The 16653-nt window shown below is 50.8% G+C and overlaps 1 protein-coding gene across 1 annotated transcript in view; it reads right to left on the bottom strand.

The window, feature by feature from the left end:
• Positions 1-14095: 14095 nt before the first annotated feature.
• The window catches only part of LGR6 (leucine rich repeat containing G protein-coupled receptor 6), a 172279-nt gene continuing 169721 nt past the window's right edge, over positions 14096-16653 (bottom strand). The window contains exon 18 of the mRNA XM_054648754.2: positions 14096-16636. Coding sequence (XP_054504729.2) covers positions 15399-16636 — 1238 coding nt within the window. The 3' untranslated portion in view covers positions 14096-15398. The remainder of the gene's footprint in view (positions 16637-16653) is intronic.

Here is a 16653-nt window from a genome sequence, read left to right as displayed (position 1 = left end):
ATTGAGGACCATAAATGTTCCAGTATTTATTTTGTATGTAGGTTCTGTATATTGTATTATATTATATTAAGTTTTTTACTATTTAACTTTTCTCTGTGTAGAAGCTTTACAAGATCCTTTGGACAGGCTGGTTGTTGTTAATACCATCTGGGACATCTGGGATAGTCTAAATTATTTCAAAATCATAAATCGCCACTAAGAGATGTTCTGTCTGCTACTGCTGCTTTTACTAACACGTTTTGCTTACAGGCTTTCTTTGCATAGGGACAATGCTCCAAAATCCTTGTGTAGTTCACCATTGCCAGGTGAAACTTCCTTTAGCTGTGTTTTGCAACCCTAAACGCTTTACAATGTATTTTCTAAACCAGTCTGTGTTTTAGTCAGATAAGGTCCAGGGAATATGGAGCTAGGTCAGTTCACATTTTATTTGTTCATTAACAAAAAGGTCTGGATGGAAGTGAAATAAAACTGAAAAGGCAAATGTTTCTCTGCCTATACACCATTGAAAAAGCTGATGCTTTGAGAATCTTGATATCTGCAAAATTTTTCTGTAGACTTCTCTGTTGCTATTGGATTCTGGACACCTGCTCCCTCTAGAATAAAATGGTAATGCCCACCTTGTATAGGTTTCATTAAGAAAGCCATAAGAGTTTTTCTTTTGCCTGTAGCATTGCAATGGACCTGTTATTGTGCTCTGAGTGATGGGGTTGTTGGGGTGGGAAATGGATAGGAGGCCTTTTATGCAGGAAAGATTGCTGCCATCATGTGCTTTAAAGTTTTATGGGACTATAGGCAGTAAAAGTCATAATTCTCCTAGAAGCAATACCTCCTGTCCCTGAAATTCTGGTAAATAGGAGATCACACTGAATAGGAAAAATGAATTCTCCAGAAAATGAAGTTCCCCGATAATATAGATTGTCAGAAAATGAAGTTTCTTTTTTTTCCCCCTCTTTATTTTAACTCCTCAAGGTCCATCCCATGGAGGTGTGCACCCAGAGCCCCCACAGGCTTTGGCAGAAGATTGAGCATGCCTGTCCTTGATGGCTGTAAGATGAATCTCATCCAGCTCAGCAGCCTTTAGCTAACACTCTTTATTCCTTTTGTCTGACTGAGCTCTAACTTGTGGTAAGTTCTGTTGGTTTTTTTTTCCCTTTTCAGAAACTTTCTTTGGAGCAAAAATGTCATATTAAACAAAAAAAAAAAGCACTTTCATGTTGGAAGGACCTGTTTCTGGAAGGTGAACTGCATCTCACCCCATGGTGAGCACATGGTGAGGCAGCTGCAATTTCTGCTGTCATTTTGAGCATGTGGAAGGCAGTTAGAGGTGAGGGCTGGATCCCTGGGCACAGTGTTTGGAACACAGACCCTCAGTTAAGGATGAAGCACTTTCTATGCTGATTTTTTCCTCTTTTTCACTTGGTTGATAAATTCACTTCACTATGAGTTTCCTAAGGCTTTGTTAACAGCAGTCATTAAACACTGCTAGGAAGGAGGAAAAAGGGCTTAGAGAATGTGTCTGTCCTGATCACTGATGAGGCAGTGACAGAGCAGGTATTCAGGTGGGGGCAGCAGCTGCTAAGAGCTGGCAAAGAGATCCCTGAGCATGTGAAATGTGAGAAACCAGGAGCAGGCAGTTGAGGGAGGTAAGGCAGAAGCTTCAGTTAAATTAGAGAAGGAAATACCTCCTGCCAGAGCTGCTGTATAGAGGGGGGTGAGGTTCTGTGAGTCACCTGGGCCAGGGGATTTAGCATCCTTGTGATCTGTACCACAGACCTCAAGGGCTTTCCTTCTCCAACACTTCTTCTTATGATGTGTCTTATGATGTGCCTCTCCAGACTCCTGTGCAGATGATCTTTAAGGTCTCTTCCAACCCAAACCACTCTATGATTCTCTGATTTTCTCTCTGCCCTCTCCCCTTATACTGACTGCTAAAGGTATCTGTAGCTGCCTGTGGATAAGGGAGATGAGGAGAAGTGGAATGGCCTGTGCAGTACAACTTCTCTGATGCAAAGTCTTTTTGCTGTTTCTTGCTCACATGGGAGGATGAGGAAGGTGGTGGTGTAGCATGTGTGGTGTCTCGCTGTGGCTTCCAACTTAGGGTTCTGCTGTTTGAAGCCTGGAATTTTCAGATAAACCTGCAAGAGAAGGGGCTTTCCAAAAATCCTAACTCATTCCATGGAGATCTGGCAGACAGGTGAGGGCTTCTGAGGGATGGGAATAGAATCCAAAGGATCAGGCTCCAGTTCAGCCTCAGGAGCAGCCACCACTGCTGTGACAGGAGTGGCCTGCTGGAGAATCCACTCAGTGCCTGTGGCACTGGAGCTGCAGTGGAGCTGCAGTGGAGCTGCATGTTGGGCTCTGGGGGCCAGAGCCCAAGGCAAGAAGCTGTGAACTGCTGACCCTTTGCACACCAAAGTGCCCGGGCTCCTGTGGCCAGGACAAGGACTTGGACACTCAGAGACATGGCAGGAGCCAAGGACCCCCAGACTTTGCTGTCCTTAGATTGTGATGGGATAAAAGCCCAGGGTTTTCTCTGCTTGGGGTGCCTCCTCAGAGGCCCCAGCTCAAGCTGTTAGTTTGTTATTTAGCTGTTGCACTGTGATTAAAGTCTTGTAAGGATCTGGGCATTTGAGACTCTCATGGAGTCCTCTGATGGGAAACCAAGGATGGAGCTGTTGAGAAAATCTGGAGTGACTTGGTGAGTGTGGGGATGCAGTTGCAGAGGGACCTCAGTCCCAGCTTGGGAAGTGGGACAGTGACAGCCAGAGTGGCTCCTGGATGTTGGGACAGGGCAGTGCCTCTGTGTGATGGGCATGTGCTCTCTTGGGAATTGCCATTCCCTCTCCATTGGCCTTGTCAGCACATCCCCATCCCTGCCTGTGCTCCCTGCAGACCACACAGGGCCCCAGCCTGGCTGTCCTCATGGGCACAGATGTGCTCAGCCTGCTCCAGTAGTGCTCTTGGAAAGGTTCTGGAGCAGCCTCACAGTCACCTCATACCCCTCATTCCCTGCAAGCCTCCAGGACTCTGGGATGTTCCTTATTCACAGAATCACAGAATCATTGATGTTGGAAAAACCTCAAGGTCATTGAGTACAACCTGTGCCCAATCCCCAGCTTGTCACCCAGCCCAGATGTCCTGGATTGTGAGATAAGTGTGGGGCAGTTCTCTGCTGTTCATGGGGCAGTTTTCTTTATCTCTCCCACAACCAATCCTCCTTCCAGGAGATATCTGCCTTTAATGGGCCATTATTTATTAATTATCTTCTGTCCATGGCCACTGAGTGTCCCTGCATGGCTGATCCAATTCCATCATCCCATGGGGAGAAGCTCCGCCCAGGGGAGGAGCCAAGCATTCCTACCTGGGTACAATCTGAGCTTTGGGACAGCACAGCAGCCTTTGCCCAGTGCATTGCCAGAGGAGCAGCTTCTGCTGCCCTGCATTGCCAGAGGGAGCCCAGGCCCATCTGCAGCAGCCCTGGAGCTGCAGAGGAAAACTCCCCCCTTGTGCAGGATCCCTGCTCCAGCAGAGCCACAGCTGGCACTGCAGGAGGGCTGAGCCCCCATGGGATGGGGCTGTGCCACCCCCTGACACACAGGGGGCAGGGACTGCTCTGACTCTGGCAGTGTTGGTTTGTATTACTGCATTGTTGATTTTATTTATTTTTTAAATTTTCTTCCCTAGTAAAGAACTGTTTTCCTATTCCCATATCTTTCCCTGAGAGCCCCTTAATTTCAAAATTATAATAATTTGGGGGAGGGGGGGTTGCATTTTCCATTTCAAGGGAGGCTCCTGCCCTCCTTAGCAGACATCTGGCTTTTCAAACCAAGACACTGAGCACTCAGTGCCACCTCCACGTGTTCTATGGACACCTGCAGGGATGGGACTCCAAACCTCCCTGGGTTGCCCTTTTCAGTGCTTAACAAATCTTTCAGGAAAGAAATCCCTCCTGGTGTCCTCTTGCAGTAAGGTAGAAAAATTATAAAAGAAAGGCCTCATAAAATCAGGCCTGCTCAGTTGGATGGATGGCTGGCCTGTCATTTCTTCTAAGTGCAGCTAGCATTTTGCAAGTTCCCATGTGAAAACAACCCTGGTGTGAACAGTTTGTTAACTGTTAGATTGATAACAATCTATTCCTGGGTGAAAAACAACTAACACCTCCATAAACATTAAATCTGTCCCATCAGAACCAGTGAAGAAAATATGTAAACCATTTAAGAGTAGAGAGATTTGATGGACAAGTAAAATACCTTTTACTAACTAATAAAGTAATTAGCAAGAAAGCTACTGACCAATTGGAGTCACACACAAAGTCTGTAAAAGTGTATAAAAATGAGTCATGTGAATCAAGAATGGGCTTCTTCCACCATGAAGAAAATGAAATCTCACCTGATTTATTCTGATGATGTCCAACCTGAACCTCCCCTGGTGATCCAGCACCTCAATGTTTTTCTTGAAGTAAAGGGCCCAGCCCTTGTCAAAAGAGAGAATTGGACTCTTCAAAGCTTTGCTTACTCAACTCACACCGGACACCTTCAGGAGTGCAGGGCGGTTTTATTCTTCTTATAAATTATTTTATCCTGTGTAGGGTGATGAGGGGTGTACATAGCAGGAATGGATTCCCAGAAACAAGACTGAGCTTCCAGAGGAAGAAGTGATGTAGTAAAGACAGAGAGATGGGGATGAATGGAGGGTTTTAACAGCCAGGCACTCGTGGCAAGGCAGGGGAAGGTAAGCCAGGCTCAGGAACTGGAACCTGCTTTGCCTTAATGTGTCTTTTCCCTTTGCCCCTAATGTAACTGTGCCCATTGAGACATTGCCCTCACTGTCTTCCTCAAATGTCTCCAATGTGGTGACAAAAGAAAATGTGAAATTCCAGCTGTGGAATTTTCCAAAACACGAGTTTAAATAAAAGGGGAGGAGGAAGGGGGAAAATAAAGGTCTAAATGTGAGAGTGGAGAAGGAAGAGGAGAGGTGGGTTAGCAGGGTTAGGCAAGGAAAATAATCCAGTTATTTTAATTGATTAACTCAATTGGCAAAATTGCAAAAGAAAACCAGAAGATTAAAAGCATAAAAGGCTTTTTCCCCTGAGGGCTTAGAGTAAAACAACTGCAGACTTTTTGGTGCAATTGTTTTTTTGTTTGTTGACTGGCTTCATGGGGCACTACAGCAAAGGGGATGAAGAGCCCAGCTGTGTAGGAGCCAGAACTTCTTCTGGGCACCCCTTGAACTTTAGTGGCAACCTTGGACTCAATTTACCATCTGCTTCAGTATTAGAGTTGCTTTAGCTGTGCTGCTGAAGGCTGTAGTTTCCTGAACAGCTGATTTTGGGAAAAGTTGTCATTGGCACCAAAACAACTCATCTGGTTCCATTCTCCTCTCTTTACCTGGTTCAGAGAAGCATCCATAATGAAAGTGGCCCTTGTTGTTGCTGTCATTTTTGTTGTTGAGAATTAACCTCAAACATATCCTAGGTGGTGTGGAATGGCTGCTGGATTTTTTATCCTGACTGGCAGCAATTCAGGATCAGCTCTTCCCACACACTGTGGTGTAAACGTGGATGTAGAATGATTTTTGAGAGGAGGAGCCAGTTTTTGCCTCTACTCTACAAGTTCCTGGCCCTTTGTTGTCTCCTACAACTTCTAAAATGAACACTTCAGTTATAAGTGTTCAAATTATTGTTGTTATTATTATTCCCCACTGTTTGGAGTCAAGTACTATGCTTGGAGGAGAACAACTGTGCATCTCCCTCTGCTTCCCTCCTGTGTCTCTGCAATGTGCTGGGGAACCCTGGACATGAGGCTGGGAGTGTGGTGGACAACAGGAGGGTCAGGACCATGGGTCATGTTCTATAAGTTGGAAGATTTCTTTGTCTCTAAGGCTAACCAAGATTGCTGGATAAGGAAGGGAGACATTATCCCAAAGAATCTAAAATCTCCAAGCAAAGAAAATGCTGTTACCAGGAGCAGGGGAATATGTGAGATTAGTTTGTAGATGGCTTTGATGTCAACTTGAATTACAATTCAGGAAAATCACTTAATTGGTGTAAAGAAGTAGATCTTATAATATTGGTTTTCTCTGGGTCTGGACTGAAGGCACTTGAGACAGTAGTTCATGTTCACACTCGGGTGTTCATTATTTCTTATCACTAAAACAGTCTCACTACTGTGAGTTCTGCAGCTTTTCATTAGAAGGCACAAAATGGCCAACAATCTCTTGTTACAAGGTCTTTTAAGACTAAACTATCCAATTAAGAGCTGACACCTAGATTATTTTCCTTTTTAACCCAATAACTGATCCCACAGAGCTGGCACTGAGGACTTTTCTGCCCAATTACAAAATGCCACCCAAACCCATGGAGAAGAAGGAAAAAGAAGGTGAAGAAGTACAACCTGCCTCCACCCTAAAACCTCCATCTTGCTTCATATTTATTTCTATATTCTAAAATCCCAAACTTTAAGTTTTCCACCCTGTGACATTACACAATTCTAACCAACTCCACACCCATAATCCCAGTAGTACCAATCAATTTTTGAAGTCTTCTCAACAGTCTCAGGTCAATGCAGTGCTCTCTCATGGGTCTGTGCCTTTAAGCACAGAAAGTTTAAAATTCTCAGCATCCAGGATTCCAACATTATAATATTTCTGTGATGTGAGTGGTTGGCCAGTCTCCTCTGGTTTTGGTGGTTGTTGATGTGTGTCAGTCACTACCTTCACACCCAGCACTGAGTTCCTTGTGATGACCACATCTCCCATGCCCTCTGGTGGGTCCTGATCTTGCATTTTATTTCAGAACACTTTGAAAAGGAATAAATAAAAATTGGATTCTGATTGTCCTGATGGTCACAGTCCCTGTGCCAATGATGTCATAAATGAATGGACAGTTCTTTAGCACTGCTGCAGTACTTTGGCAGCCTGGCATTCCACTCTGTTAGTTTTGAGTGATGGAAACCACACTGAGTAATGAAAGACCAGGTTTGATTTTTTAATGCTCTTCTATTCAGGCTACTCAAGGAAGAACCTGAGCTGCTGCTCCTCACTTCTGAAGGGAAAGGGATATCCCCTGCTGCTTCTGAGCAGTACCTGCCACAGGTGGGTGATGCAGGGCCCTCTGCATCCCCACACCAGGTGAGGTGGGACCTCTCAGAGATGCCCCTACACATGACTCCCATAAAAGGCTGGCAGTACAAGAGTATCCCAAGAGCTCTGTCACTGTGGCATGGGGGAGATGGATATTGTGGAGACAGATGGGCATGCCAGCCCTCTCCCTTGGAGAGGTATCCCTTGAATGGGCTGTGATAAGATTTTCTCAAACTCTCCTGGATTGAGAAATCCTCCTTGGTCACGGTGAGTTCCCAGCATGCTTTGGAACCCCATGTAGACTTTTGGGACCAATTGGTTTTTCCCACTTGGAACCACCCCTGCTTTTCCACATAAAACCCCAGTTTCTGCCCAGTTCAGCAGGGAGCTGTTGTTCCTGGCCTCCTTTGCAGGGTGCTGGAATAAAGGAACTCTGTGGAACAACCACATGGTGCTCCTGTCTCTGTCCCTGTGTTGGCCTGGATACACCTCACAAGGCAGAATTGAAATCACTGAGAGCTGAAATCCCTGCTAAGAGCTGAGCTGGCTGCCCCTTGCTGAGGGACTACCTGAGACCCCTAGGAAGTTGTCTCTTGCAGGACCTCTCTCTAAGAAGGTTATGGTGTCCAGGTTGAGCCATCAGACCCCTGCCCAGCTGCCTCTACAGATCTGACCCATGTCCTGAACGTGCAGCTCCTGCTGCACCCCCCTGCAGCCAATGTCCAAAGGGCAGAGTGTCCTCACTCTTTCTGGGTTGCTGTCTGTGCTTTTACACACACCTGGGGGGGCCAAAGGAACCTCACTCCTGAGTGAGCACAGCTGCTGGATTCCTTGTGGAGCTGCAGAAAGGACATGTCTCAGTCAGTATCTGGGGAGGAGAAGAGGCAGCTGCAGCATTCCCCAGCTGCCCCCGTCCCTCACTGCACACTGAGGCTGGACAAGCAGTCAGATGATCCTGGGCATCTGTTTCCATTGATAAATAGATGCCAAAGTGCTTCAGAAAACAACTCTCTGCATCCTTAATCACCATGTGTCACTGACACCTGTGCCCTGGGAGCCCTTTAGGACAGGAATTGTGACCATTGTGACCATTACCCATTACCCTGCCCCAGACAAACCTTAGTTCTTTCAGCCCTGTGTGTCCTGGGGGCAGGGGGTAGTCACAGAAGAGGTTGAGGTGTTTGACTTAGTTTGTGACTGACCAGTATTTGAGTGGGATTCTTCTTCCTCACAGCTGCAGGGAAGTTACTCCAGTTTTGAGGCATTCAGGAAGCTGGAACTTTTTACAATTTTCCAGGTTGGCTTTTCACATTGGGAGTTCAGCTTTTTCTAAGTGATTTTTCCTAATGTCCACTTGACAGTACAATGTCATCCTCAATACATCTGAAGAGAAGATGCAAGGTCTGGAGTTTGCTGTATATCTGGGATCACAGATGGAGAGAGTTTTCACACACTTTGCTTTTTTCCAAGGTCTAAGAAATCTCTGAGCAGAATATTTCCAAGAATACTTCTTCTTCCCAACAGAATCTTTCCCAGAACAGGAGAGTGTACTGGCCAGAGGAATCAGAGCAGACTGTTAACTCTTCAGCCCCTTCCAATCTCTGCACCATGCTCCTGGCTATCACCTCTCAAAGTGGTGCCTCCACCTCCTCTGCCTATGGGAAACATCCAGCTGAAGCAAGGCAGATTTCAGATGGATGTGTGGCTTCAGCCCTGGGGTCCCCAGTTACTGTGCTCGTGCCTGAAGGCTCTGGGGAGGGGCAGCTCCATGTGGCCTTTACCCAGCACGGGACACCACGAGGTTCTTGCTCCATGCCCTTCCCAGGCTCACAGCTCTCTTGGTGTCCAACCCTGTGCCTTTTGTAGCTGAGCCCTCTGTGAGAACATCCATCAGATCCCACCTTTTCCTGTGCCAGTCAGCCCATCTTTGACTGTTTCACCTTGAGACTCTGACAGAGACCATGGAGTGGAGCAGGTACAAGGGAAGCCTCCACCATGGGCAGTACAGATTGAAGATCACAATGTCTTTCACTTGGAGAACAAAAGCTGATTTATTTGATCCTCGTGATGCTCCTGCTCTGGACTACAACAACCAGCAGCCCTTTCCTGGGTCTGTGATGGAAGGAAGAGATGTGTGGGCATTCAGGGCTGGGAACACAGTGCCCATATGGAGAAAAGTTGGGACTGGATGGGAGGGAAAAGATCCCAGCAGGAATTATAGCTAACAAAGTGTTTGCAGATGAAAAGCTGAGATGAAGTGCCTCAGTTTTGCTTCTGAGAGCTCAAACCAGCAAGTGTTGTGTGAACAAGAGTCTGGAAGTTGCCATCAGGCCTGGGACAATAATGGAAGAGATTGCCTGAGAAAGTGAATGTGGTTTTGTGTCACTGGAGAGCAGGAACAAGGTGTTAACCCCTTGGTTGCTCAGGTCTGACCTGCAACTGCTGAGGTCACCTGCCAGACCTGATGTGTGGTCCATCCCAGTCTTGAAGATGGGCTTGCATTCTCCAAAATGTCTGTTTTCCTTTGGCCTCCAAGGAGGTCAGTGCCAGGCATTGCCACCCCACGCACAGTTTGTTCCTCATCACTTGCATGCCCGTGGCCACGGCCGTGCCGCCATCCCAAACGTTCCCAATCATGGCCCAGTCTTACAGAAATCACAATGTTGGTGGAAAAAACAATGAGATTGAAAAACAATCCCATAGGGTGCTTGCTCTGCTGGCTTTGTTTCAGAGGAGCTGCACATCTCCAGCCAGGAGGGCTGGACGAGGGGAGAGCGGCCATCTGAGCGTGCCTCCACATTGTCCTGCTACACAATGCTTCCGGGTCCCTCAGGGCCAAAATCCTCCTCACACATGCCATGGCTGCCCTTCAGGGTGTCCTGGCAGTGCCTTGCTGACGTGCAGGGGAAACCTCAGAGGTGCCCAGCCCTGACAATGGCTTCCAGAGCAGTTGTGCCTGTCACCCTGCCACCCCCAACACTGCTCCTCAGCCAAGATGCAGCCCACAATGGCCTCAGCCTCCTCCCTTTCAGCTTGTCCCAGCACCTCAGTGCCCTCCTGCCCACTTGGGCTGTTGCAGTGTGTCCCCATCAGCTCAGAACTGTGGCCTTATCACAGTGGGACTCCCAGCCTAGCTCCACTTAAAATCATGGAATCTGAATGTTTTGGGTTAGAAGGGACCTTAAAGCTCATCTCATTCCACCCCCTGCCATGGCAGGGACACCTTTCACTGTCCCAGGCTGCTCCAAGCCCCATCCAGCCTGGCCTTGGACACTTCCAGGGATTGAGCAGCCACAGCTGCTCTGGGCACCCTGTGGCAGGGCCTCACCACCCTCACAGCCAAGAATTCCTTCCCAATATCCCATCCATCCCTGCCCTCTGGCAGTGGGAAGCCATTCCCCCTTGTCCTGCCAGGCCATCCCTTGTCCCCAGTCCCTCTCCAGCTCTCCTGGAGCCCCTTTAGGCCCTGGCAGGGGCTCTGAGCTCTCCCTGGGGTTGTCTCTTCCCCAGGTGAACACCCCCAGCTCCTCCAGCCTGGCTGCAGAGCTGAGGGGCTCCAGCCCTGTGGTCAGTGTAGTGGCCTCCTCTGAACGTGTTCCCACAGATCCACATCTACCTTGTGCTGGTGGCCCAAGAAGAGGAGGCAGCTGCAGGTGGGGTCTCACCTGACCAGAGCAGAGAGGAGGCAGCAGAGCAGCCTCATGAGCTCTTGCTGGTGGAGGATGGGGAGCAGGAACTTCCCAGTGTTCTGGCCTTGCTGAAGTCATTTCACACCAGTGCTGGTGGCCAGAAGTGGGTGACACAGTCTAAGCTGAGTCCTGCTTGCAGGTGGGACTGGCTAATCCAGGTGGGATGTGCTGCCTGCAGAGCCCAGGGTCACCCCAGGTACCACACCTGGCTGAGGGCTGAGCTGCCCAAAGGTGGGCAGGGTGGCATCAGTAAAGACCACACCAGCTGCTAGGAAGGGAGGTGGAGTGGTATGGGATGACTTTTACTTCTAAAATTTTAAAAAATAATTGTTGAACTTAGTGCTTGGTAGAGTGGAAAGATATGTACACTGTTAGAATGAGGGGAAAGGCACTTCAATGAGCATTTTCCAGAGAGCTCATATTCTGGATTTATGGCCTGCAGCAGAATTAGAAAGGTGCTGGTTTCTGTTTCCTGCACATCTGCAGATCCACAGCCTTTCACTGTTTTTCGGGCACCTCTTTGGTCAGTACAGGATGTGCTCTGTGTTTGTGCTCCCTCCTTTCCCCTTAGCAACCCTGCAAGGAGCACAGCTCAGAGAGGCCTTCAGGCTGTGTCTGCTGCCATGGGCTCTGGGGAGCAGAGGGAGCAGATCCCTGCTCCACAGCCAGCTTGTGCTCAGCTAAATTCCCCTGACAGCCCGTGCAGCAGCAGTGTGGGAGGGCTCTGTGCCCATGGGAGCTGGGTAAGAGGATCCTGGCTGGTGCATTGAGCAGTGCTCCAAGGAGCTTTGTTCTCTCTGAGCTGGCAATTCTTGAGTTGCCAGGAGATGGGCACTGGCTTTCAGAGGCAACTGAGCTTCCCTGGATGGAGCCAAGGGACTCTTTCCTCCAGAACAGTGAGGAAAAGCTCCTGTGCTTTACAGCATGTCTGCTTTTGGGGCTCAGGGCCCTTTGGGGTGATCTGGTGCTCTCTCTGTGTCTCCTTCCCCAGAGATGCCCTGCAGCCTGTCCTTGGCTCACTGGGGACACCCTCCAGGCACGTGCCTGGAGACACCAGTGAGGCAGAAGAAGGGTGCAGTGGGGATCCCGGGTGAGCTCAAGTAATGGTCAGCACATCCATGGGCAGCATCTGCTGTGGAGGCCCTGAGAGATGAGTGAGGTGCTGAGGGTCTCAGTTTGCCTGGCCTGGGCTGGCTCTGGCACAGACAGGGCCTGCAGGGCTCCTGGCCATTGCTTCATCTGGGAGAAGAGGGTGTGGGAAGTCCCCCATTGATCAAGGAGCTCACACAACCCAGAGAGCTTTTATGCAGACCACAGTGGACCTTTCCATGGCTTCCTGGGGGAATTGTTCATGGGAAGGGCAGTGCTTTCACCTGTGTCAGCCCTGTCATTATCTCAGGGTCCTCCTCTCTCAGATGCTCTCCCTCCCTTCAGCCAGCTCCCAAGGTGGGGAGCCTGAGCCCTGTGAACCTGACTGTGCCAGGCTCCAGCCAGCCTTGGCCTGGCTCCCTGCTCCTCTGCCTTGAGTGCCAGCAAGGGTGTCTGTAGCTGTTTGCCATTGCTGTGCCCCACACTGGCCACCACCTGAGACACCTGCTGGGCTGAAACTGTATAGAGACCCTTTGGATGAGGGCTGTAACTTGTGCACTCCCGAAAGGAAGCTGTTGCCTCTACCCCACAGCCTCTCCAGCCGTGGCAGCCTGACATGTACAGGAGCTGTGCACAAGATCTGACAGTTTGGGAACCCCATGTACCTGCTGGGGGCTCCATTTCTGCTGCACTGGCTGTGCAGCATCATGCTGCTCTTGTCCACAGTGCTGCTCAGCTCCTGCTGCCATTGTGATCAGGGGCTGTCCCCTGAGGGCCCAGAGCCTTGGAGAACCCACATGTCCCTCTGCTGGGGACACCTTCTGCCCTGTGTGCACGTGGGTACCTCAGTGACTGCTTGAAGGTACTGCCAGCAGCAGGGCAGGGCAGGGGATTTCAGGCAAGTTTCAGGACTGTTGCAGTTGGTGTGTGACTTGTAATGATGCTCATTGTGCCAGTGGCAGTGGGGTTTATTTTAGGGTGTCTTCCAATTCAAGATTTCCTTATGGAGTAAGGATATGTGCTGGGGAATTTGAGTTTGTGTTGGGATAGAATTGTCCTGGATGGGAAGTGACCTTAAAGCTCATCCAGCCCCATGCCTGCCATGGCAGGGACACCTTCCACTGCCACAGGCTGCTCCAGGCCCTGTCCATCCTGGCCTTGGACACTTCCAGGGATGGGGCAGCCACAGCTGCTCTGGGCACCCTGTGCCAGGGCCTCAGCACCTCACAGCCCAGAATTCCCTCCCCAGTATCTAATCAAACCTCCTCCCTGCCAGTTTGAAGCCATTCCCCTTTGTCCTGTGACTCCAGGCCCTCTAAGTCTCTCTCCATCTTTCTTGCAGGCTCCCTTCAGGTCCTGGAAGGCCCCAGTTAAGTCACCCCAGAGCTTCTTTTCTCCAGGCCGAACAATTTCAATTCTCTCAACCTTTCCCCATGCTTCATCTCTATAATCAGCTTTGTAGCCCTCCTCTGAACTAGCTCCAGGAGGTTAATCCCACCTCCAAAGGAGCATTTTGTTTCTGGAAATCAACCTAGGATGAGTCTTTCCCAGTCCTGTGCATGTGAGCAGCCCTAAGGACGTGGAAGAAAATGGCTCTGTGTTTTTAATGAGCCAAACATGAAAACGGATTTTGAGCATGTGTAGGATATCAGAGGTCTGGATCAGGATTCAAGTCTCACAACAGGCCATGTTTTTCACAGTTCCCACCTGAAGATTGTAGCAAAGCTTTGGATTTTGTCACTAAATTTGGGGGTCCCACCCTCTTCTCTAATCCTTGGATCTTGTTCCTCTGATTTCTTGGTATCTCTCAAGTTTTTCATCTTGAGATAAGACCACAAGCCTCAAGTGCAGAGGAGGGAAGCAGAGCCAGGTTTTGTCTGGTGAATTTGGCTTTGCATAGACCCTGTTACATGATGTCCTTACACTTTGATGCCACAGATCTGTCCTGGTCATGAGCTCAAAGCCCTGAGCAGCACATCCCAGGGTACAGCTCACAGGAGTCTGGTCCACAGGACCTGGAGAGGCACCTGGTGCCACAATCCTGCTGCATGAAGGTGATTTGGCTCTTCCCTCCTGAGAGCAGGGGTGGGGAGGGTGGTGTCAACTCACATGGACACAACACAACTTCCCAGCTCTCACTTGGGCAGTGCAGGCAGCACCCAAGGCACAGCAGCTGCCAAGGGAACCACCAAGGTCTCCTCATGTGAAAGAGGACAGAAACCAGCCACTGGTCAGCAACAGGGCTCATTTATTATCTCATGAAAATGAGTGACAAACAGCTGCAGTAACGTCAGCAGAACCAAAGCTTTGCCCAGGCCTGAGCTCTGAGCACAGGGCTCCCTGCTGCACTGGGTGGCACTGGGAGGGTTTGTGATGGAGTCAGTGGATTTGGGAGATCCCTGAGCTGCAGGGAGTGGATTTTAGGCTGTTCCCAGTGGCCTGTGTCCTCCTGATGCCACCATCCCACAATGCTGATTTCTGTTTCCTCCTTCTACACCAGCTGCCTGCCCTTAAAACAGGAGAAGGCACATGCAGTGCCCAAAATGGCTCCACTGTGTGTGGGACATGTACCCAGAACCAAGAGCCTCTTCCAGGGGTGAGGTCTGGGGGCAATGAGGCAGCAGCCAGACCCCATTTTCACCATGTCTGACCAGGAGCCAGGTGGCTGCAGACAGGAGTGCCCCAGGTGTGCTGTGCTGTTTGAAGGGGGGTGGAGGGAGCCTGGTGTGCCCTTGGGTGCCTTGGCTTGGTGCTGCTGGGTGACCTCAGGCAGAGCACATGGGTTTTTCTAGGAACTGTTTGGCTTTGGCTGCTGTGGGTTTCAGAGACCCCTTGTGAGACACTGTGGGTCAGACTGAAAACCTGAGCATCCCCAGCTCCTGGTCTTGGCTGGAAGTGAGGGTGGTGTCCAACCCATGAGGCTCCCAGTGGAATGAGTGGGGATTCCCAAAGTAGAGGTGTCCAAAACTCAGGTGTACACAGGGATATGCTGCTTTTGGTGGCGTGAGACAGGCACCAGCCCATTTCCAGGGGTGTGTGGGACCTGTAGAGAGCCCTAGAGGACAAGGCCTGGGGTGCCTGTGGGCGGCCATGTCATTGCAGGTGGCCATTTCCAGGGGTTGCCACAGAGCCATGGCTTTGGCCAAGAGGTCTCTGCCTTGGGAAGACAAACTTGGCTTTGCTGCAGGCTCCTCCTGGCTGGTGATGCTGCAGGGTGAGCAGGAGGAGGTTTCCCTGACCCACTTCCTGAGCCAGTGGGGCTCTCTCCCAGGCAGTTCCTAGCAGAAGTGAGACTCACACAGGGATTGTCTCCACCCATGGCCAGCCCTGAGTGTCTGGAGCTCAGTCAGAGCCCTCCTAGGCCAGGGGCAGCTGGCAGAGCAGTGCCTGTTGCCCAGGCAGGTATGATGGGGATGAGGGTAGACAGGTCGTACTGGTGCTTTTCAGGGAGCCGTTTGTGTCACCTTGCTGGCCCCTGGGCACTGGTGGTGGCCCTCGGTGTGGGCTGTGGGGCCGTTCCCATGGCTGCTCCCAGGAGGGTTATAAGTGAGATGTGTAGGGCGGCGTGGCTGGGGAGGGGAAGAAGGTTATCCGGAGGCTGCTGCCAGACAGATCCTGGCTCTCTGAAGTTATCAGCACCTCACTGTCATTGAGGCAGGGGCAATGCTCAGAGCAGCCCCTCTCCTTGCCCCTGGTGCCCACCCTTTGCCTGCAGGGGATGAGCGCCATGGAGGGGAAGCTGTAGCTGTCAAGGATGGGGCGCACTCCCAGGGAATCAGGTGTCTCACACATGTGGTCGATGTCAGAGAAGTTCACCAGAGCCTGGGTGGAGTCATAGGAGCTTTTCTCCATGTCATCAGCCCTGCAGGTCTGGGGGAAGCTGCCCTTGTCCTGCCCTTTCTGCCTCAGCAGGCGGAAGTCATCTCTGAAGTGGGGGTTGAAGAGCAGGTAGAGCAAGGGGTTGAGGCAGGCGGGCAGGGGCAGGACCACAAGGAAGACGGATTTGATGACCTCTGGGGTGATAAGGAAGAGATTGAGGGTAGAGGAGAAGGTGAGGAAGGCCACTGGGCAGTAGAGGAGGCAGTTGGTGAAGATCAGCCAGGCCACATGCTTGACCATGGCGCAGTCCCAGACAGCGCTGAACTCCCCCTTCAGCAGGCTGCAGTAGAGGCGGATGTAGGTGCCAGTGATGGTCAGGAAGCAGAGCGTGTTTGTCATCACCAGGGCCACGGTGAAGCCCAGGCTGGTGGGTTTCCCCTCTGGGATGGGGTATGGGAGGCACAGAGGGGATGCTCCATATTCCCCAATGGAGAAGAGAGGCAGAACAGCGGCCACAGAGGACAACAACAGGCAGCAACAGGCGGCGGCCTTGACCTTGCCCAGGGATGGGGACTTGCCATATCCCCGCACGCAGGAGGCTGAGAGGCTGCACTGCACAGCAGCCAGGGTCAGCAGGAAGATGGCAGCCTGGGAGGCCAGCACAGACAGGAACCCTGTCACCCTGCAGCCCGCGCCCGTCTCCCAGCGGGCGCCGTAGCGGGCAAAGCGGCCGTAGGTGAGGCTGTCCACCAGGGCCAGCATGCTGCAGGAGATGCCCGTCAGCAGGTTGGCCCCAGCGATGGAGCCCACCAGGAACTTCACCGGGGACAGGTAGCTGGGGGAAGCAAAGACAGCCAGGATGACCAGCCCGTTGCAGAGCACCGAGACCAGAACGATGAGCCAGACTCCCAGGCGGATGATCCAGCTCTCAAACAGGTGATCACAGGGCTTGAAGGGACCTGCAAGACAAACCCCA

This window comes from Agelaius phoeniceus, chromosome 25 (assembly GCF_051311805.1).
Source record: "Agelaius phoeniceus isolate bAgePho1 chromosome 25, bAgePho1.hap1, whole genome shotgun sequence".
In the NCBI taxonomy this organism is placed as follows: Eukaryota; Metazoa; Chordata; class Aves; order Passeriformes; family Icteridae; genus Agelaius; species Agelaius phoeniceus.
This window is presented reverse-complemented; position numbering and strand designations above follow the sequence as displayed.